The 21196-nt window shown below is 56.1% G+C and overlaps 1 protein-coding gene across 1 annotated transcript in view; it reads right to left on the reverse strand.

Moving 5' to 3' along the window:
* Positions 1–3791: 3791 nt before the first annotated feature.
* The window catches only part of PEBP4 (phosphatidylethanolamine binding protein 4), a gene marked incomplete at both ends in the record, with an annotated part of 209922 nt that continues 192517 nt past the window's right edge, over positions 3792–21196 (reverse strand). Inside the window, 4 exon segments of the mRNA XM_079706748.1 lie at positions 3792–3943; position 15509; positions 15513–15622; positions 18036–18081. Coding sequence (XP_079562874.1) covers positions 3792–3943; position 15509; positions 15513–15622; positions 18036–18081 — 309 coding nt within the window.

Here is a 21196-nt window from a genome sequence, read left to right on the forward strand (position 1 = left end):
CACCACCACCATCATCACCACCACCATCACCATCACCACCATCATCATCACCACCACCATCATAACCGCCACCACCACCATCATCATCATCATCACCATCACCACCACCACCACCACCATCATCATCATCATCACCATCACCACCACCATCATCATCATCATCACCATCACCACCACCACCACCACCATCATAACCGCCACCACCACCATCATCATCATCATCACCATCACCACCACCACCACCACCATCACCACCACCATCATCATCACCATCACCACCACCACCACCACCATCATCATCTTCATCATCACCACCACCACCATCATCATCACCAGGAAGTCCTCCTATATATATATATCCTTCTCCATCTCTTTTTCAGCAGTTATTACACAGGCAAGGTTCTGGGAGGGAGGGGGTGGATTCAAAGGATTGAGGGTGGTAAACTGTTGGGGTATTTGCCTTGAGCAGTTGAGTTGGGTGGTAATGACCTTGAGCTGGGCCAGGCCATCGCTGTGAGTGTCCAGGAGCTGGCCCTCCCCCAAATCGTACTTGGTCTAGAATAGCTGAAGCTGGGGTCAGGGAAGACACGTCGGGGAGACTCCCGTTAAGTTCCTTTGGAACCTCCAGCCTTCCTTCTTGGCCTACCTGGCTTCTGAATAAATAGAAGGTCTGGCCTTTATTTTATGTAACCCGGAGAGTAAAATTAGAGTACCCTTTACCTGTGAGTACTGAGAGTGGGAAGGCTTGAGTTAACACCAGATTCTACCATTACTAGTTATAGAACAGGGATTAGGTTCTTATCTTGAGATTAACGTATCGGAATGTCAGTTTCCTCATCTATAAGATGAGAATCATGACACCTACATTATTCGATGCTTGTGACAATCGGATGAGAGAATATGTATGAAGGCCCTGGTAGGCTGTAAAGTTGGGCAGGAAGGCACTAACTGAGATGCCACATGTCAGGCATTTGGCACGGTGCCTGGTGTGCAGATAGCACTCAACAAATGGTATGTGATAATGATGATGATGATGATAATTGTGTCAATTCTCTTCATCCCTGTAAAGGGGTCACTGACACTCCCTTTCTTAGCTGCTTTGTTAGCAGTCTCGAAGCAGTCTACATGCTCATTTTGTTTCTTCCTGGAGGAGGCAGTGAAAGAAAAGGGGCAAGAGGCCCAAAGCCTTCTGCAGGCAGACAGCTGACTCGGGGGGCTTCCCCAAGGTCTCCTGTCCTCCTGGCTTCCCCTCCCGGCCACTGGGAGCTCCTTCTCTGTGGCTTCCAGGGACGTCTGACAGGGCTGGCTTCAGCCTAGAGCCTGGGCTAGTTTTGTTCTTTTTTCAAGTTTGGAGGCCAGGAGGGTGGGGGTCTCTCTGGCAGCTGAACTAAAAGCCCAAAACACCAGGGGAAAAGATAGGAGGGGTGGGGGGAAAGGGAAGGAAAGCAAGCCGATAATTTCCTCGAAGGATAAACATCCGATTTTTTTTCCTCACCCAAAATAAACATGCTAGCCACAAGGAATTAAAAGCAGAAGAGAGGAGGATGTGTCTCGATTTGGGGCTGCTCTAGGAAGCTGACCTGCTATTTATGCTGGCCTTGGGCACCGACCGGAGCTGCCAATTACACTCCAGGCCCGGTGGGGTGGGTGCTGCGGGGAGAAGGGCCCAGAGAGAGGGAGGTTCACACACACTCAGAGAGTCCCTTCCAGGGCTGCCTTCCATGACACTGCAAAGGGACACTTCCTTTTGCTTCTTCTTGTAGCTCTGCCGACAAGCCTGCCTGGTGGCCTCGAAGGGAGTAGGGAGTTCCTGCTGCCTGGACTGGCGTCAAAGGCCCTTCTGTAGCACAAGAGCTTGCTGTCCATCACCTGGGCAGGGAGCTGACTCTATCGGTGTGGGGCGGTAGGGGGGCGGCTGCACCATCCAATCCCCTGCCATCACAAACTCCGTCTTCCACCTCCTGGTGTTCTTCAGACGCCCGTCACTAAAATCTTCCCACTAGTCAAGAGTGTGCTGGGCTGGGCTGAGGGGTTGGCCTGGGCCCCTTGCCTTCCAGCTAATGCGGGGCACGCCTCTAGGAAGGTAATAACCCTGGGCCCAGGTGCAGCCTGCCCCTTTCATCTGGGGATCTCAGGCGCTTTGCATGCATGAGTCACCCATCTTGCTGTATTCTAGCCAAGGAGGTGGGGAGTAATTAACTCTTGGAGGGAAACTGAGCAGAGGGGCTTGTTGAGGGGGTAGGGGTGGGGATGAGGGGACTGGAGTTGAGGGTAGGGGAGTTTAGCCTATGAATGAGACCGTAGCAGAGAGGTGCCTCCAAGGGGGTTTTGGGTGGGAAAGACAAGAGACCTTCAGAGAACGTCCAGGGGCAGTCAAGACGCTGAAAACCCTTTCCTTGCAGACACCAAGGTGTTTCTTCACAGCTTTCTAAAAGCATAAATCAGATGATATCCCTTCTCCCCTCCAGTCTACGTATCCTTCCACGATTCCCCATCGCTTTCAGGGTACAGTCCAAAACGTGAACATGGCGGCAAGGCCTGGCTTGTTCTGGTCTCTGTGCATCTGTCCAAGTGGCCATGATTTTGGCCTTTCATTGCCCCCATCAGCCACGGGAGCTTGGAGGTGTCATTTCTCCTCTTCGTCCCCTGTCCCCACTCGTCATTAACCCCTACCCCACTTCTCAGCCTTGAAGTTAAACATCACTTCCTCAGGAAGAAGAGGGCTTTTGTTTTTGTTTTTTAAGTCAGCAGGCAGCTTTCTTCTATTTATTTTTATTTTTTAGTTATTTACTTTTGGCCGCCCTGGGTCTTCGTTGCTGCGTGCGGGCTTTCTCTAGTTGTGGCGAGCGGGGGCCACTCCTTGTTGCGGTGCGCGGGCTTCTCATTGCTGTGGCTTCTCTTGTTGTGGAGCATGGGCAATAGGCGCAGGGGCTTCAGGAGTTGTGGCTCGTGGGCTCTAGAGCGCAGGCTCATTAGTTGTGGCGCACGGGCTTAGTTGCTCCGCAGCATGTGGGCTCTTCCCAGACCAGGGCTCCAACACGTGTCCCCTGTATTGGAAGGCGGATTCTTAACCCCTGCGCCACCAGGGAAGCCCAAGAAGAGGGCCTTTTGAGCCTTTACCACCCCCCACCCCCCATCACAAAGCATGCCGCCTTTACACCTTGTAACACTTGCCACATTTGCTGGAATTTGCTTGTGGTCATCTGATAAAGTTTGCCCTCCCGTCGTAGTCTGGAAGCTCCAAGAAGGAAGCCTCCTGTTGGGCCTGCCCTGGTCATACATGTCACCCCAGCACCTGGCAGGAGGTCAGGCACATACCAGGTGCTGACAGTGTTTGTTAAATGAATGTCAGAGCTGGAAAGGACCATGGTAATAAACCAACCACCCCCTGCCTCTTCCTCCCTCAATTTCACAACTGAGGAAGCAGAATTTTAGAGAGGATAAGTGACTTGCTCAAGGTCACACGGTGCCTCAGTGATCGTTCAGGGCTAGAGATCCCCCCGCCCCAGCCCGCCTGTCCATCCTTCCCACACCACTTCCCCCTCCCACCACGTGCATTTACAGGAATGCCCCAGGCCCTAGTGCTGAACATCAATTGATTTCCTCCTCTTGGTTTTAGAAGGAGGACAGGTTTGGAAACAGAGCATCCAACCATTAAGCCCTGGATGATTTTTTTTTTTTTAATTCGGAAGAGAAAGGGTTCCATACCCGGAGTGGGTTCCATACACAGACCACGGGTGGTGAGCACTATGCACACACCTGCAACGTGAAGCCTGAGGTCTGGTGGGCAGTTATCTCGGTTCAGGTTTGTCCCCGGGCTCACTGCTTCCCCCTGGAGCCTGGTGATTTAGCGTGTCCTGGTAATTTTGGGTCATGAACTGGGTGCTGGCTTCAGGTTCTCCCAGGTGGAAGCGGCTCAGAAATCTGTCCATTTTCCAAGAGCCTGGAAGGACAAACAGACAAACAGGGAAGTAGTGAGAGAGAACTGTGGACTTCAGAGCTGGAAGGGGCCTGAGAGGGAGGCCAGCTGTGGGGAGTGGAGAGAGCAGGAGGCAGCTGTGGCCATTGGTCTGAGGGCAGCAGATGCCTGGGGGTGCCCTCTGGCTCCTGGCTGCAGGGGCAGCCTCTGGATGTTAGCAGCGTCTGGGAAGGACGCTTCCTGGAGGACAACGGGGATGGCCTTTGGTCGGTTTCTCCAGGACTTTATTTGGCACAACTCTGTCTTCTCACTCGTACACAGAAAGGAAATGCCCAGTCAGGTTGGCTGCCCACTTTCTCCACCCACCCCTCTTTTCCTGCAGGCTCTCCTGACTGAGGCCTGAATGCTTCTTTTCTTCATACCTGGTCAGCCCAGTTGCCGGGGCTGAGCTCGGCAGAAGTGTCTATGCCGTTCTTCCAATCTCCTCCCCAGAAGCCCTGCCACCTCCCCCGGAGTCCCAGGAGACCTTGTGCGACAGGGTTCCTTCCCTGGCTGTGGCAGAGGTGAGAGGCGGGGCATATGGCCAGGCTGCTTCTCCCTGCCCTGAAGACCTGGATCCCGGAGGGGAGCGGAGTGTGGGTGAGACGTTCCCGGCCTGGACCCTGGGGAAGTCCAGTGGGTGCCCAGGTCAGAGGGGGCCTCCTCAGGGGGAGAGAACACAGGGGCATAGGGGGAGGTGCATCTTCTGGGACAAGTGTGAACAGGCCTAGCAGCAGGGCAAGGAGAGCGAGGCCCCAGGCACGGGGGAGAGGCTGAGGGAGGTGGTCAGAGGCATAGTCCCATGCTCTTGTTTCCCAAACCCTGGACCTCAGGCACCCTCAGTGGATGGCTGCCAGAGAAAATACAGGTTGCCCAGTTCAACTTGAATTTCAGAGGAGCAACGAATACTCTGTTAGTGTTAAGTATGTCCCACATATTGCCTGGGCCATACGTATACCAGCAAATTGAATTGGGCATCCTGTATTTATTTATTTATTTATTTACCACCATCACTGCCTGCCCCCCAGTTTTTTTTTCCCCTAAAATCTAGCAGCCTTCCCTGGCTGGAGGGAGTACTAGGGGTAGAGCCTGCCTGGAGTGGCTGATATAGCCTGAACCAATGGAGAACAGTAATCTCTAACACACGGAGAGCAGGAGTTGAGGGGCTGGCAGCCTAGATTCCTCCCTGAGCCGCCTCTTTACCCACCTGTGGTCCTTGGTCTGCACCCACCTCCGTTTTTAGCAATGAAGAAGGCAAGCCCCCTCTACCTGCCACACACCCCCCACACCCCCAGCTGTTTGCATTTCAAAGATGGTCTCAAGGAGAGGACAATGTTTAAACCAAAGAAACAAAACAATGATAATATAATAATAATAGCCATAACCCTGATACAGTGCTTCCTATGTGCCAGGAACAGTTCTAGGGACTCCACACATATTCACCTAATCCTCACAAGGGGAGACTATTTTTATTCCTAGTGCACAGATGGGATGGTGGTGCTGAGGGTGCCTGAGGTCCAGGGTTTGGGAAACAAGACCAGGTTCTGGTGAGGAAGCTTCTCAGGGGCACGGATGGGGGAGAGGACCTCTACGGGTTCCCTCAGGTCTTATCTGGCTGTAATTGTGAATGTGGCTGTGCATTCATACTGGGCCTTTGAGGGCCTAGAAAATAGGTGCTTCGGGAGTTCTCTTGGGGGAAGGGCTGCATGGGATGGGCTGCTGCTGGGCTGTAGGACCCAAAGCTGGGGATTTTCCACTAGGATGGGAGGGAGGGAGGGAGGGAGGGAGAAAGGAGGGAGCAGGTACTCGCCTGGCTGTAGCCTTTGCACCCAGGGCACCCAGCGGGCTGGAAAAGAATTGTAGTAACACGACCCTGGGAAAGTGTGTGTGTCTGTGTGTGCACACGTGTGTGCATGCTTGTATATGTGCGTGTGTGTGTGCCTGCACGCCAGGGAAAAGGCCATGGGTGAACTGGTGCATGGCGGGCACGGGGACAAGGGGGCCTTCCCCACGGAGCAGGGCAGGAAGGAACCGGGTGTCAGGGAGGGAATTGAAACTCATCACGAGATCAGAGCAAGTTGACGGAAAGAAATCCCCTGCACCCAGGGAGACCTTGCTCGCCTCTCCCAGCAGTCTGCTCTCTTGATTGAGCTAGGAGTGCCCTGGGGGGCCTTGCAGCTCCTTCCGGGTCCTGTTTCCAACAACGCTGGGGTCCTTGGGCTTCTTGGGCAGTTCCGCAAACCCGCCCCATCGCTCAAGAGAGGGGCCCCAAGTGCCGCCTGGCTGCTAGCCTCTGCGGCCTCCACCCCTGGCTTGGCTGTGACTCCTTACACCTCCGTTTCCTGCCACAGAGGGCAAGAGGAACTGACCCTGTGCAAGTTCTAGAAGGAAGAGGGGTGAGTCAGGCCCTCAGGGCTGTGTGGGGAGAGATGAGGAGTTTGGAGGCTGTGGCTTCTGCGGTCACCGCTTTCTGTGGAAAGCCCCATCCTGTATGGCACTGCTCCAGTCCTTGAGCTGCAGGGGGGCTGCTGCCATGCAGGAAGAGGGTGGCACTGCTGCCTGTGCTCAGGCCACTCCCCTTGTACCCTGGACCCACCCTGGATGGGCTCTTCCTGGGATGAGGGCAGGGGTGGTGAGTACACTTCAAAGGCCTCTGTGGCAGGAGGCCTCCGGCCACAGGGAGGAAGGAGGAGGGTGTATCCTGAGCCAGGGGCTGGAGCACAGAGGCCTGGGCTCCTCAGGGCGGGGTTACCGCATATGATGTGCGGGTGGGTCCCTGCACAACCCTAGGGGGTGCTGCTTCCATCCAGCTAAACCATACGCAGAGGCCATTTGCTCACTTACTGGTCGGTACTGATGGGGAAGACGTTAGAGGTTAGAGATGTTCCAGACCTGGGCCCGGAGGCAGGGAGCAGGGAAAGTTAGGTCACCTCATCTAAAGCCATGGGGAGGGGGCGTTCTGAGCCTGATCTCTACGAGACGCTGGGAGAGGGGCTTCATAGAGACTCAGCCTCTGAGTTTGAGTCCTGGGGACTTCAAGGCTGGAATGTTCGGGAATGGCCCCGGGGCAGCTCCTGAACAGTTCATCTCTTCACCCTCAGCCTCCCAGATCTGTGGGGCTGGCTTACCACTGCTTGGGAGTGGCTCATCTCATGGGCTGGACCACCCCCATCGGGCCCATCAGGGTTAAGAGGCATCCAAGAGACTGAGAAGGGGATGCTACACCCAGTCTAGCAGCCCCCAGCCACCCCAGGATTCGGGAGAGCTGGGTAGACAGCACCTGGGCTAGAATTCAGAAGCTCTGAGCTGGAGGGAAATCTCAGACCCTGGGATCCAGGCCCCCCAACACTGACAGCTGCTTCCGGGGTCTGCCAGGCGTGGGGGAGGGTGGTTTTATCCAGGCGCCACTCCTGCCCTCTACGAGTTTATAATATAGGACAACTAACAATGGACTAATAAGAAGCTAGGCCTTCGCAGGGTGGCCTCAGCCAGCAGCACAGTGTGCAGCCCTGGCAGACGAGGTCCTATCCCAGCAGTGGTCCTGGAGTCTCTCCAGCAGGCCTGCTCTTAAGACTTCCAACAGCACAGGACAGTGTTCCCTTGTGTCCTTGCTCCCACCTGACTTGTCATCTGGTCCTCAGTGAGCCCTCAAGTGTCCCCCTCTCACTGGGAGGGGGGCCCCCATTCGGGTGGACTGGGAACAAGGGGTGGGGTTCTAAGCCTTTGGATGGGCCCCCTCAGCCTCTGCTGGGACTCACGGTGCCCGGCACCTGGCTTGGAGCCGCCCTGTCACCCCAGGCCGGGAGTTGCGTCTAACCAAGGCAGCCACGCTCTTTCCTGCCCTCCCCCTGTGCAGGGACACAAGTGCTTCCTGGCAGGGGACAGTGGCCCTGAAGAAAAGATAAAAATTGAACACCAGCCTAATAAGCGTCCCACTGAGCGCCCGGCTCAGGTCTGTAATTTGTCTGGCTCTTCGTGGGGCTGGCTGCGGTGATGGGAGTGCTGATGCCTTTCTGCTGAGATTAATGATGTCCTGGCGGTGGTGGGCGGGAGGCCCGAGCCTTTTATTTTTTGTGCCATTAAATGACATCCAGAGACTTCCACTCAGGAGCTGAAAAGGCCTCGTTCCATCACATCCAATTACTTCTGGAGAATATTTGCTGAGGGGCTGATCCCGCTGGCTTGAGAGGCTTGGGGCCGAGGGGACCACTTTGACTTTGGCGGGAGGTGGTGGGGGATGCCAGGGGGATTTTCCGAGGTGGGGAGGGGTTACCCCCGACGCCTCTGGAGAGGAGAACCCAGGAGAGCTGGAGAGCAGAAGTGCAATTCCTAACTATCCAGTAAGTGGATCCCCCAGGCCTCCTCCCTCCGCCCTGTGGCTGGGGGCAGAGGTGGGGAAGGGAGTGAGAAGAGTGGAGACTCGAAAGGGTCCATTTAGCCCCCAGTTATCAATTCCAGCGTTTGGTGGTGGTGACGGCTGGCTGGAGTCGTGGGTGAAATTTGGGGATTATCTGTGGTTTCCCGATGATCTGTTCAATACAACTTTGGGCAGTTGATGTTGGGCTCGACTGGGGCATGTTCTGGAAGAGGGCTGCCTGGGGCCTGTGGAGATGGCAGGCGGTTCCTAGCCAGGGCGCCTGTCTGAGAGCTGCCCAGGTTGGCCCCATCTGGGCCGCTGCCAGGCCCCCAGTCCTACCCGCTCTGCCAGGTGGGTGGGGCGCTTCGGAGGCAGAAGAAGGCTGCCTGACACAAGCCCACACAGTGACTCAGGGGCTGGGCCCCGGGGCTCCTGGGGCCTGGCCAGGTGAACCACCATGGGAGGTCATGGGGGGCGGGAGAGGGGCTGTTTGGCAGTGGGCTGTGTGTGTTTGTGTCTGTGTGTGTTGTGTGTGTTTGGGTCGGGCTGGTCTCCAGGCAGGGTCCCCTTCCCTGCTGCTTGGCCTGCACTGTGTCTCCCCTCACTGCCCCCAGGCCTGGTGGATTTCCTCCCAGCCTCCGTCCCTGTTGACGCTGCTTGGAGCTCGGCTGCCTTCATGGCCTCGGCCCGTGCATTCAAACATTTCCCCACGGCGCCCCTCATCTCAACCACCCACGGTGCCCCGCAGGCCTTTAGATGCCACAAGCAGGACTTCAACCCCACTGCGTGGCAAGTCTCCGCCTGTGCCTCCTCTCTGACCCCTGTGGGTGGGTGGCTCGCCCAGAAGCTGTTTAGTTCAGCTGCCTGTGCAGGGGAGCGGATTCTGGCTGCCTGGTCCGGAGCCAAGGGACCCTCCTCTGCCCGCCCCCCTGTCCCCCCATCCCATCCTGCAAGGAGCAGTCCCTCTGCAGGTCCCCGAGGCCAGCCTGGGGAGGCGAGACTGAGCCTGGCGTGGCCTGTTAGCTGCCCTGGCTCTGTGGCACGGTTCTGGGCTCACTCACGGCCTTGGAGAGGCTTCTGGATTGAGCTGTGGCACGGAGGGGATTCCCCTGGCTCACCCTTGAGGAGCGCGACGCGGACTCGTGACCCCCCTGGGCGAGGCGCTGAGGTGAGGCATGGCACAGACCACAGCTCCCGGGACTTGTGGTCCCCATGCGGCGCTGGGCCACAGCCCTCCTCCAGGGGAGGGGTGTGTGGGTGCCTCGCCGAGACCACCCAAGGCAGCGGGACGGCTTTGCTCCCTCTCGGTCCCCACACCAGGGCCCAGAAGTCTGGTGGTCGGGGTTGGGGGAGAGGGAATGTGGGTGAACGGCTGCAAAGAGCCTTGTCCAGAAAGCAGAAGGAAGTGAACTTGCTATTAACTGCAGACCCTTGGTCAGCCAAGCCACTCACTGCTCTGGGCTCCGGTCTCCTCCTTTGCCCTGGGGAACGGTGGCAGCTGTGCTGCCCACCCCACACGGTCGGGCAAGGGGCAGGTCCAGGAGGGGCAGGGCAGGCTGGCAGAGAGGGTGGGCATGCGTGGCCCCGCTGGCTCGGCGTTGGGACAGGATGTGGACACCGAAATCGTCATTTGCGGGCACGGTGCTCACAGAAGCGGCTGCCTATGCAGGTGTTAAAGGGACTTGACCGTGAGGTGTGTTTGTGAATGTGGGGTGTGAGAATATGCAGATCCGTGTGTGTGTGTGTGTGTGTGTGTTTGAATGGGCACACGTGGGTGTGTCCCCTATACAAACACATTCATTGATTCAAAGTCCACAGTGGGGGACTTCCCTGGCAGTCCAGTGGTTAAGACTTCGCCTTCTAGTGCAGGGGGTGCAGGTTCGATCCCTGGTAGGGGAGCTAAGATCCCACGTGCCTTGGGGTCAAAAAACCAGAAAACAAAACAGAAGCAATATTGTAACAAATTCAGTAAAGACTTTAAAAATGGTCCGCATCAAAAAAATCTTAAAAAAAAATAAAATAAAGTCCACAGTGGGCTGAGCCCAGAAACAGGTGGCAAAAAAGGGAACGTAAGACCAGAGGTGAGCTCGGGGACTTCCCTGGTGGTCCAGTGGTAAAGAATCCGCCTTCCAGTGTCGGGGACGCGTGTTCGATCCCTGGCCAGGGAGCCCACGTGCCACAACTATAGAGAAGCCCCCGCGCGGCAACGAAGAGCCTGCGTGCCGCAATGAAAGATTCCGCGTGCCACAACTAACACTCGACACAGCCAAAAAAATAAAAATAAATAAATAAATACTAAAAAAAAAAACAAAAGAAAAGATAGAGGTGAGCTCTTCCCTCAAGGAATCTCTCTAGTCTCATGGTGGAAGTGGGACCCAGGCAAGAGAAAAAGTAAAGAAATACAGAAGAGAGAAAAGCAGGTGACTGAGGGCGTGCAACAGGGTGTTTTGTGAGCCTGTGAGAGGAACAGGAGAGGGCAGGGTAGGGTCACCGACGGAGAGAAGGTGGCCCTGGGGCGTAGTTCTGAAAGGCGCCACGGACTGGTGTCCTGAAGGTGGGAAGGCGGTGCCGGTTTGGGGGAAGGGGGAAAACCTTCTGCCCAGGTCAGCCGGCAGAAGCAAATCAACTGTTGAGTGAGAAGGTGGGCAGGTTGACGTGAATGAAGAAGCAGGAGTCAGTGGGCATCCTGGCAGTGAGTGGTCCAGAAGGGTGTGAACCAACGCAGTGAGTGTGGGCCCTCTTCAGACATGGCCCCTCAAAGCATTCAGCTGGTTCCTCTAGAACCTGGAAGTCTGGAGGACAAATCCAAGGCTGCTGTGAGGAAGATGTGTAGAGAAACCATCGTGAATCCCAGAGGAGCCCAGAGGCCTGATTCTAGGCTTTGGGTGTGGAGGGTGGGGGTGGGGGGGATTGGGCGTGGGGGAGGGGCGTTAACTTGAAGGTCGAGGGTGCAAGTCCAGTGTATTACAGGCCCGAGATAATGCCAGCTCCAAATTTGGGAAGGTGAAGTGTCGCCTTTGGGACAAATGTCAGTGAAACTGGGCCAGCCCTTGTCAGAGGGCACCAGTTCAGGTTCTGTTGGCTTCAGTGTTCTCCCCCATTTGGGGTGTGGTCTTGCTTAAGCTATGTGGCTATCTCCCTCCACTCTCTCTGCGAACTCCTAGTATCTGCAGAGCTACACCAGGTGACTCCATACATCCACGGCAGCAGGGATGTACTTCTGTACCCATAGCACCTAGAACGGGGCCTCACACATACTTGACACTTAGCGTCATCTGAATGAACGCAGAGGGCATTGGTGAACCATGCCAAGCGTGGTGGGGAAAATGGCACGGGGAGGAAGGAGCTGTGGACTTGAAAGGCAGGATTTTATAAACTAGGAGCAAGGTAGCTCCAAATCCTCTTTCAAGGTCCCTGCTGTGGTCCCGGTGGCCCCGTATCTGATTGAAGACCTCTACTCAAAAGCGTGTGGGGTTGGTAGGGTGAGTCACACCCTAATTTATCTGGCAGAACTTGAAGGTGGGAGAGCTCGGTGAGCTGGGAGCAAATCTGTTCAGGGTCATTCACTGGTAGACCAATTAGTCCAACCCCTAGTCTTGATGATGGAGAAATTGAGGCCCAGGGTTGTGAGGTGGCTTGTCCAAGGTCACATGGTGAGAGTTTGACTGTCAAGATCTTCCATTTGCTGACCCCTTGTATGTCATCCGGGGGTCAAAGGACAAAGAGGAATCCTGGAGAGGGTTTCAGCCCCTGATTCTGAGCAATTCCACCTCCTCCACCCTGACCCCCAACACAGTCATACAAGTCCAATGAGAATAATCTCATGCTCCCGTCTCATCCTAAACTTGTCAAACACAACTACGTCCCAGAGAGAGAGGCAACCCCACAGCACTGGGTCAAGTTAACCATCCTCCATGGGTGCCCTTCTAGCTGGGTTCCTGCATACTGACCTGTCCCCTGCAGCCTCTGGACGTTGTTCCTGCTCGTTCGTCCAGGGGTCCCCTAACCAAGGCTGGCTATGGCATGCGTACCCTTGGACTCCCCATCTCCCTCCATGGAAAGAAAACTAGATCAAAGTAAGCCCCAGGGTCCATATTTCTTTTCAGGGCTCCTCATCCTGGCCTCCTGAGTGCTGGTCCAGCCTGGGGCACCTGGAGATCCCCCAGCACTGTGCAGGTGCTTCAGAGACCGCCAAGGCCTTTGGAATTCCGCCATTGCGCATAGGCTGCTTCTGCGGTTACAGTCGCCCCTTGGGTTCATCCACACCACACGTCTCTAGGCCTCTGGAGGCCTCCTGTCCTCTCGCTCTGGTCCATCCTGCCTACCACTCCAGTGCCGTCATCTCTAAAGAGTGGCTTTTGCATGTTACTTCTCCCACGGGCAATCTCCAGCAGCTCTCCAAGGCACCCACCAAAGTCACACCTGTGCCGAGCTTCTGAGATCCTCCACAGCCTCCTCCCACTTTCTCCTTTCATAACCATCACAGGGGGCCTCCTTCTCACTTTTTAAAACAATCTTTGCCTCTGCAGTTTCCCCAGCCCAGAGCTCCCTTTTTCCTTCACTCAAGGATTCAAATCTCTTCCTTCTCCAGGACCTGGCCCACGCCCGGCCTCCTCCAAGTAGCCTCAGGATCATATGGATTTGTAGATCATCTAGATCCAACCCCTCATTTTCTAGATGAGAAAACAGGCCCAGAGATATTAGCTGACTTGCTTAAAAGTCAAATCACTAGCTAGAGACTGGAAATCAACATTTCCTCACCTTGCAGTAAAATACCTTTCACTCTTCCTGGCTGAAGAGGGTGTGTCATCCTGGAGGAAAAGTGATCCTGGGAAGGGACGGGACTGTCGCTAAGTCCACGTGATCTCCAGTTGTCCGTACAGCCAGAAGTGCTTAATTATACGCTGCTCTGCATCATTATTTAAGTGTCTCCAAAGGAGATTTTAAGCCCCTTGAAGGCAGGGAGCTTTCCCCCTGTGCCCTGGATTGTGTTCTCTCCAAAGCCCTTAGTACGGGGTGCATGGAAGGCATCACGTGGTATGGCTGGAAACCCAGCCAGAGCTTTCATCCATGAGAATAATTTTATCATCTCCGTTTCTGGCAGCAAACGAAACAGCATGGAAGCCAAAGGGACTCTGCCCAGGGGCAAGTCCGGTTCCTAAGTTTTCATGTAGATGGAAGGGGGGTGGCCATGGGAGTGCACGACAAACCGTAGTTTGGGCGAAGATCCACAGGGACTAATAATGAGTTTCAGGCCCGATGGGTTTCCAGCTTCCCTGCCTGCTGTTGATATCATAGGAAAAGCACTCATGGCCTGGGAGGACGAGCCATGGCAGGGGTGGAAAATGTCTCTGGTGCACACACCCCTTTTCCTCCTCTGCCCCTTTCACTGCTCCTCCAGGCATCAACTAATGCTCCTTCCCCCTCCATCCCGCCCTCCGAGAGCACTCGGTCCTGTGGAGGCGCCTTCAGGGGACTGTTGTGACCCTGACATTTAACATGGTGCTTGGAGGTACTGCCCTAGTTTATGCGACTCCCACACGTGTGGGGAAGCATCATGGGCTGAGGTGCTAGTTTCCAGCCCCCGGAGATCACGGTGCTTGGACTGGCGGAAGGGGCCTCATGATGAGACGGCGACCCAGGGAATTGGAGAAACTGATCTTCACCTGGGCAAGATACGTTTTTCTTTCCTTTCTCTCTTTGTATCCAGACTTGAAAGTGTGTCTTTGGCAGAGCCATTTAAATAGATTTACAGATTGGCAAGGTGCTGGGGGCACCTGGGGAAAGGTTCACCAGTGGAAATGTTGCACCAACTCCGCTTCTAGGGCAGTCCAGAGCCTCCTGTGATTGGTGGCCCCTGCTCAGCACATCTGAAGGACTCCACACTCCCCTCCTCTCCTCCGGGGCCTGGGGCAGTAGGCTTGTAACAGTACCTTCTCCAGCTTCCCAGTGGGTGGAGGTTGGTTAGGGTCACTGGGTAAGAGGAAATGGCTGATGACACCCACCCACCCTCCTGTCAGCCTGGGGGATGTGCCCTTTGTGCTCTCAAGTTGGCATTTGTGCATTCCACATTCTCTTCCTTCCCTTATCTGGGGGGAGGGAGGTGGGGTGGGTCATAGAGTGCACAGGGGTTACTATATTCCCCACTTTGCTGAAGAGAAACCTAAGGCTCAGAGAGGGGGCATGGCCCACACAGGGTCAGGTGAGTCACCTGTGGCATCGGCATTGCAGGATGTGTGTCCTGGCCTCCCCAGCTCCCCAGCTCTGGTGGTAGGAGGACCAAGGCCAAGCAGCCTGGGTTAGCCATTGGGAAGCTATGAGAAATGGGTCCTCTGAAGAGTGCCGGGAGGGCTCTTCAGAGAAGCCAGTGGAGGGGGCATGGCCAGGGAAGTCTTCACCCCACCACTGAGATGGCACAGAGCAATTAATGACCAATGAAGACAGACTGGCAGGGTGGCATTCCACGGCCCTCTTGCCCAGATCAGACTCAACTATAGGGTACAATTGCCTGCAGAAGTGGTGTGGGGTAGCTGCCTGCACATGCCGTTTGAAACTACTGGGGGAGGGCTTCCCTGGTGGTGCAGTGGTTAAGAATCCGCCTGCCAATGCAGGGGACACGGGTTCGAGCCCTGGTCTGGGAAGATCCCACATGCCGCAGAGCGGCTAGGCCCTCACGCCACAACTACTGAGCCCGCGTACCACAACTAGTGAAGCCTGTGCACCTAGAGCCCGTGCTCCGCAACAAGAGAAACCACCACAGTGAGAAGCCTGCGCACTGCAATGAAGAGTAGCCCCCGCTTGAGCAACTAGAGAAAGCCCACGCGCGCAGCAAGAAGACCCAATGCAACTGAAAATAAATAAATTAATTTAAAAAAAGAAAGAAAGAAACTACTGGGGGAGATGCTTCTCTCTTAGGCTCCAGTTACTCCCTTTGTGACCCTGCCTTATAGATCCACCCACCCCGCTGAAGCCACCATCTAGGATGATGGAACTTGCTTCTAGGGGGAGACCATATCTGATGCCAACATCTCTTTGAAGACACTCATCCCGGTTTATTCTCAAGAAACACCACCCTTTGACTCCACCTCCAAGGCTCATGGGTATGGTCAGGGTCCTGACTTCCCCATGAATGCACAAAGCATCCACTTCCACCCCAGAATTCATCCTGGCTTTGAAGGATGGGAAGGCCTTACCTCAAGTTTTGTTTTCTTTAGGAAGGAGAGAGATGGTCTTTCCTTCCTGGAGATAGACGAAGAACTGGTAGCGATGGAAGCCACTTTGTGCTGGTGGGGAATGAGGCTGGTAGGCTGTGGGTAGAAAAACGAGAGAGGGTGGGCTCCACATTCCACAGTACCCAGGGGTTCCTGGCTATTCTGGGCAGGGGGAAAGAGAATCATTCTCGGTCCTTTTCATGGACCCCTCCTGGGGTCCCACCCACTGCAAACCATTAGGATTTATCTTTGGCAGGATCTCATCTTCAGCAGCTTCATTTAAGAAGCACATTATCTGGGGTGGCGGGAGGAGGAGGTGTGGGCTGGTTGAAGGTCTTGGGTGCTGGCCGGGCTCTTGGGCCTTTCTGGGCCAGCGGGTGTTGGCGTTTTTTTGCTTTAGTCTGTCCTGATGGATGTCCTCCCTCAAGAGAAACTCATCTTCCTCTGCGAGTGTTTTTGGCAGGGGATTTTTATTTATTTTTTCAGCATTTCCTTATGAACTCAATCCCCAAAGAAGCCAATTTCTTGGCTGGATCCGGAGGATCTGGAAGTGGTTACGGGGGTGGGTGGGACTCGGTTCAAAGGTTTGATCATGGAAGCTGTAGGATCTGGGTGCTTGGGGCGCCGGGAGCCGACGCAGGCTCTTCCGGAGGAGAATGCCTACCTCCCTTCCTTTCGCCCTTTGTGCGGGAGGTACTCTTTTTCGGGGGAGAAGCGAGGTGGGGACATCTCTCATCCTTCCCCCAAGTCTATGCAGGGCCTTGGGGTTTTGCAGGCCGACTTTTGCGGGCCATTCCAGCTGGGCCTCCTTCCAAAAGTGTGGGCCTCTTCCTCCCCCACTTTGCTCCCTTCATCTCCCTTTCCAAGGAGCCAAGCATCTTCCTGGGGGCGGGTGGGGATGAAGTGCTTGCAAGGAGGATGCTGGGGGAGGGAGTATGGGTACACTGTGGCCACCTCCCTCTCCTGATCGTTAGACAAGAGCCACTTGCTGCTCAGAGCTGTGGAAGCGTTCCTCATGGTGCACTTCTGGCCACTGGGGCCTCCGGAGTGCCCACAGCCAGGGGAATTCCTGACTATTCATTTCTCCCTGGGTTTTTGCATTGCAGAGCAGATGCGTGTGTGTGTGTGTGTGTGTGCGTCCACGCCTGCAGAATGAGAACAGCACAGGGTGTGCCAGGAGCCATGTGAATTTGTGTGAATTGGGGTCTACGCTGGGGCGGATGCAGGTGTTGGCGGAGCCGATGGGCATGGGAGCTGAGGATGTTTTGGAGGGTCTCTGTCAGCATGTGTGACACGTGGGTAAACGGATGCTTTTTTTACAAACACTGCCAACCAGTGAGGGAACTCAGTGGTTCTCTGCAGCTGAGAATTTATCCTCGGGGGAGATAGAGACGCAACCCCGTCTTACTAGGGCTTTCCTGAAGAGGTCTCCCTCCAGAAGTAGGGATGAGGAGAAAGGGAAGGGGCACACACTTGTTGAGCCACGTCTCGGGGCCAGGTCCTGGCTAAGTGCTTTCCCTGTGACATCTCCCTAATCTTCACCACAACTTGGTAAGGTGGGTGTCACGGCCATTTTCTGGATGAGGAAACTGAGGCTCTGAGAGGTGAAGTCAGGCCAACGGTCAGTGGTGGAGCTGGGCTTTGAATCCAGGCCCATCTGATGCGCGAGTCCACGTTGCTTTACGGAACCATGATGCTCGGTTGGTTTTTCTTTCTTTTCTTTTCTTTTTTTTTTTTTTGGTGGTACGCGGGCCTCTCCCTGTTGTGGCCTCTCCCGTTGCGGAGCACAGGCTCCGGACGCGCAGGCTCAGCAGCCATGGCTCACGGGCCCAGCTGCTCCGCGGCATGCGGGATCTTCCCGGTCTGGGGCACGAACCTGTGTCTCTTGCATCGGCAGGCGGACTCTCAACCACTGCGCCACCAGGGAAGCCCTCGGTTGGTTTTTCTTGCTCAACCCTTTGCCAGAGGCCAGCTTACCACCTGAGCATCCCCTTCAAGTTGAGTGGAGGGCATGCCCTTGCTGGCGGGATCCCAGAGAGAGGGGAGGTGGTGAGCTGATGGTGAGAACGGGGTGGGAAGAGGAGGGCATCCGAGAAAAGGGAGGTCCACGCAGCCACTCGCGGCCACACGGTGGGACTGGGGCAGGGGAACGAGAAGGGGGGCAGAGGGAAGAGAGCTACCTGCCAATCCCATGGAGCGGGGGGGGCGGTTCTAGTGCTGGGTTCTCTCCCAGCAGAGCCCCGCAGGTTACTGTGGGCTCCATCCCTTACTGGTTGTGTGACATGGGGCAGGTGGTTCTGTGCCTCAGTTTCCTTCTCTTTAAAATGGAGATATTGATGGCAGCGACCTTAAAAGGCAGTTGTGAAGATAAGATCAGAACGTCCAAGTTAACTGTTGGCTGAGCGCTTTGCACACTGTGAAGCGTCCACATAAACTTGTATTGCTGTGATTCTTGTGATCACCCCCACTGCCCTGGCTGGGGGAAGGGACGCTGGAGGGTCGTACTCACGTGATAACTCCTGGCCCTGAATCTTCCCTTTCTTCATGTCAGCGCCCTGAAAATAAGAGACAGGCACAGGCGAGGGTTACTACTGGGGCAGCAGGAGGCCACGCCATCACATTTAGTCCAGGTGGGCCCTGCTGAGTTCTTTCTCTCGGAGGGAGTAGGCTGGAAGAGGAGGAAGTCTGGCTGTCCTGGGGGACGCTGCCAGAACGGGCCGCGTGGTTTGGAATGGTGCCTTGGGGGTCTGGGGAGAGAGGGCAGGTGCAAACATGGCTGAGGGTGGCCTGGTGGTGAGGGATGGACCCCTGATCTCTGGAGAGCCTGACAGGACCCTTCCAGAAGGGCTGCCCCACCCTCACCATCTGGGCCCCCAGGCTGGGCCCAGGACGCACCTCTGGGGCCTGTGGGGTCTGGTGAGATCTAGGGCGGGGCTGACCATCCTCCCTGCTTGCCCATCCTCTCGGGTTCTCTTTGGGGCCTTCAGAATACTCGGCCAACGGCTGCCTGAGCAGCCAGAAGGGCAAGGAAGGGCCGGAGGAGGCCGGACTGCCTGATTCTGAGGCAGCTACTTCCCCCAGCCTTGACCGGACTCAGCCCACCACCCGGGGCCGGTGCGACAGCCTCAGTTTCCCTCTTTCTCTTCCTCCCCCTTCCCTCCCTTCTCCCCTCTGCTCAGTGTCTGTGGGATCATGAGGTGATCCCGGGGGGCGGGTGCTAATTACTGTTTGTGCAGGACCGGGAGATGCTCAGATGAAAGGCACTGGAGCTGGGGCCCTGGTTTTGGGCCACAGCTCAGGGCCCCGGGGCCACGCCAGGGAGTCCTGCGAGCCCCTACGTGTGGGGTTTTATAGCCTTAAGGATGGTGATTAGCGCGGCTCTTCACTAATTCTGCCAACACTTAAGTGTACCCTGGCCACCTTTCCACTGAGCCCTTGTGGTGCAGCCCCGGTTCCTTCCCCTTGAGAGAGGTGCTCAGGGTGGAGATGGGGGACGATGGGGATGGGGGAGCATGAGGTTTCTTCTCAGTTCTCTGTGGAGATTCTCAGAGTCACCTGCGTGGCCCAAACCCTGGTGTGGTTGACTTTTTACCAAATGTAAGCCCCTCCCCCCATTCCAGAGCCTCTCCCCCACCCATTCTCCCCTTTAGGCTGCAGCCTGCCCTCGGGCTGTTCTCACTTCGGGCCTTTTTTGCCAGAAAGTCCCTCTCCCCCAGGCTCCTCTGTGTCCATCTAGGTTACCTTTGGTCGGAATAAGGGGCAGGAGACTGCAGAAGGATGGACCCCCCCACTTGGAGCCCCCCTCCCTCTGTTTCCTTCACGTCCTTTGACATCCCTGCCCCTTCCCTCCCCCTGCTCAGGAGCATCCAGGAGCCCGTCAGACGCAGCAGAGCGCGCGCCCTCTGCCTGGCCTTCCCAGCACAGCCCCCTTCCCCTCAGTATCAGGCCGGGGTGTGGCCAGGGGGCCCTGGGGAGCCAGGACGGGGCGGGGGGGCACGGAGGCCCCTCCCCTGGACACCCTTGTCTCCCAGGAGAGGCGGGGAGGGCCCTAGGCCTCGCAGCCACTCTCCCCAAATAGGTCTCTGGCCACCCTAGCAAGACTGAGAGATGGGGGATGGGGGCTGAGGCCAGGGAAGCCCAGCCCAGCCCAGCCCGGCCTCCTCTGCGCTCCCAGCCTCCCCCTCATTCCTTTCCAAGTCATCCCGGCCAGCGGTTTGTTTAAACAAAACAATAGCAACCTAAGCTGGCTGTTTCTTTTCAATTCCCCACGGCTCCGGTCCCACCCAGACTGATAAACAGGCCTCTCTCCTGGTGTGAGCGCCGGCGGGGGTTTGAGGGTACGGATGGGCCCTGGGCCCTGTGAGGTCAGAGCAGTGTGGAAAGTCTGATGCGAGCCTTGCTCAGGGTGGAGAGGCTCTCCGTCCCTCCCTTTCACTCTGGGGACTCTTTTCTCCCCGACTGGGGCCAGCTTGGCAAAGACACACGCAAACCCTTGGATTCGTCAGTAGAGCTGGCGGCCCTGCCAGCCCGCCTTCCCCTGCCCGCTGCCCCTGAGCTCAGCTGAGGCAGCTGCCGCCAGGCCCTGAGCACAGGGCACTGATGGCCTTGAGAGCCTTTAGGGTCTCTCCGGAGCTTGTCCCATGGACAGGGGCTGGTCCTTGCTGGAAGGAAGAGCACGGAGGGAAGGCTCTGGGGAAGGACCAGGCCATAGAATGGCCCCCTGAGTGCGGTCAGCACGGCTGGTACGTACCCGCGTTGGGCTGAATATTGGCGAAGCTCCCTCTGGGCCATAAATCTTCCCTCCCTGGTCTGTCCTTGGGGGCCTAAAATTTCTACCACAGAATCAATACCTGGTGGGGGACTTAGGAAACTAAATCCAAAGGGGGAGAAAGTTGAGTCCACAAGGTCAGGCGACTTGTCCAGAGCCTCACGAGCAGTGAGTGGGAGAATTCCAGAATGTTCCAGGAGGAGGGGGCCCCGGGCCCTTCGACCTTGGACCTGCAGGGCTGACCTGTGCCTATTCTAGGGCATCATGACAATCCCATCCCTCCTCTAGGAGGTGTTTTGGGGAAGACCATTATTAACGTACACAGATATTACCCAGAGGGCTGGGGCTGCTGTGGAAGTGGCCTACCTTTCCCCTCACCCCATGTGAAAGCGTGAGGTCTCCTAAAACATCTTCGTGACTTGGAGTGTCTCATGTAGCCTGAAGTCACCTTAGAAAACTGGAAACCTCTGGGGACGGGAGAGATTCAGGGACATTTGGAAGTCAAGAGGGGGAAATCTATTGTTCAGCGCACTTCCCAGGGAGACTGGGCTGAGGGAAGTGCCCTGAGGGTGGCGATGAGCCCAGCATTTGAGGACCAGATCCCATACCTGTCAAGTCTGAGCAGAGCAGAGCTTTAGCAGGAGAGCCTCAGGAGGGGAGGGACTGCCTCACCTCCACCCCCTCCCCAGCCCCCAGGTACGCTGCTCCTCTTGGGCCCCGGGTACAGACAAGATTTCCTTTCCCTTACTATAGCTAAGACAGGTGGACATTTTCAAAAGGAACCGGTCTAAATGCTGATTTAAAAAAGGAAATACTGACCGAAATGACAAACGGTATAAAAGTAGTTGGATTTCTAATCCTCAAGACCACTGAGAAGCCCAGGATGGGTTTCTCAGGAATCA

Source organism: Hyperoodon ampullatus (genome assembly GCF_949752795.1).
Source record: "Hyperoodon ampullatus genome assembly, chromosome: 6".
NCBI classification, from domain to species: Eukaryota; Metazoa; Chordata; class Mammalia; order Artiodactyla; family Ziphiidae; genus Hyperoodon; species Hyperoodon ampullatus.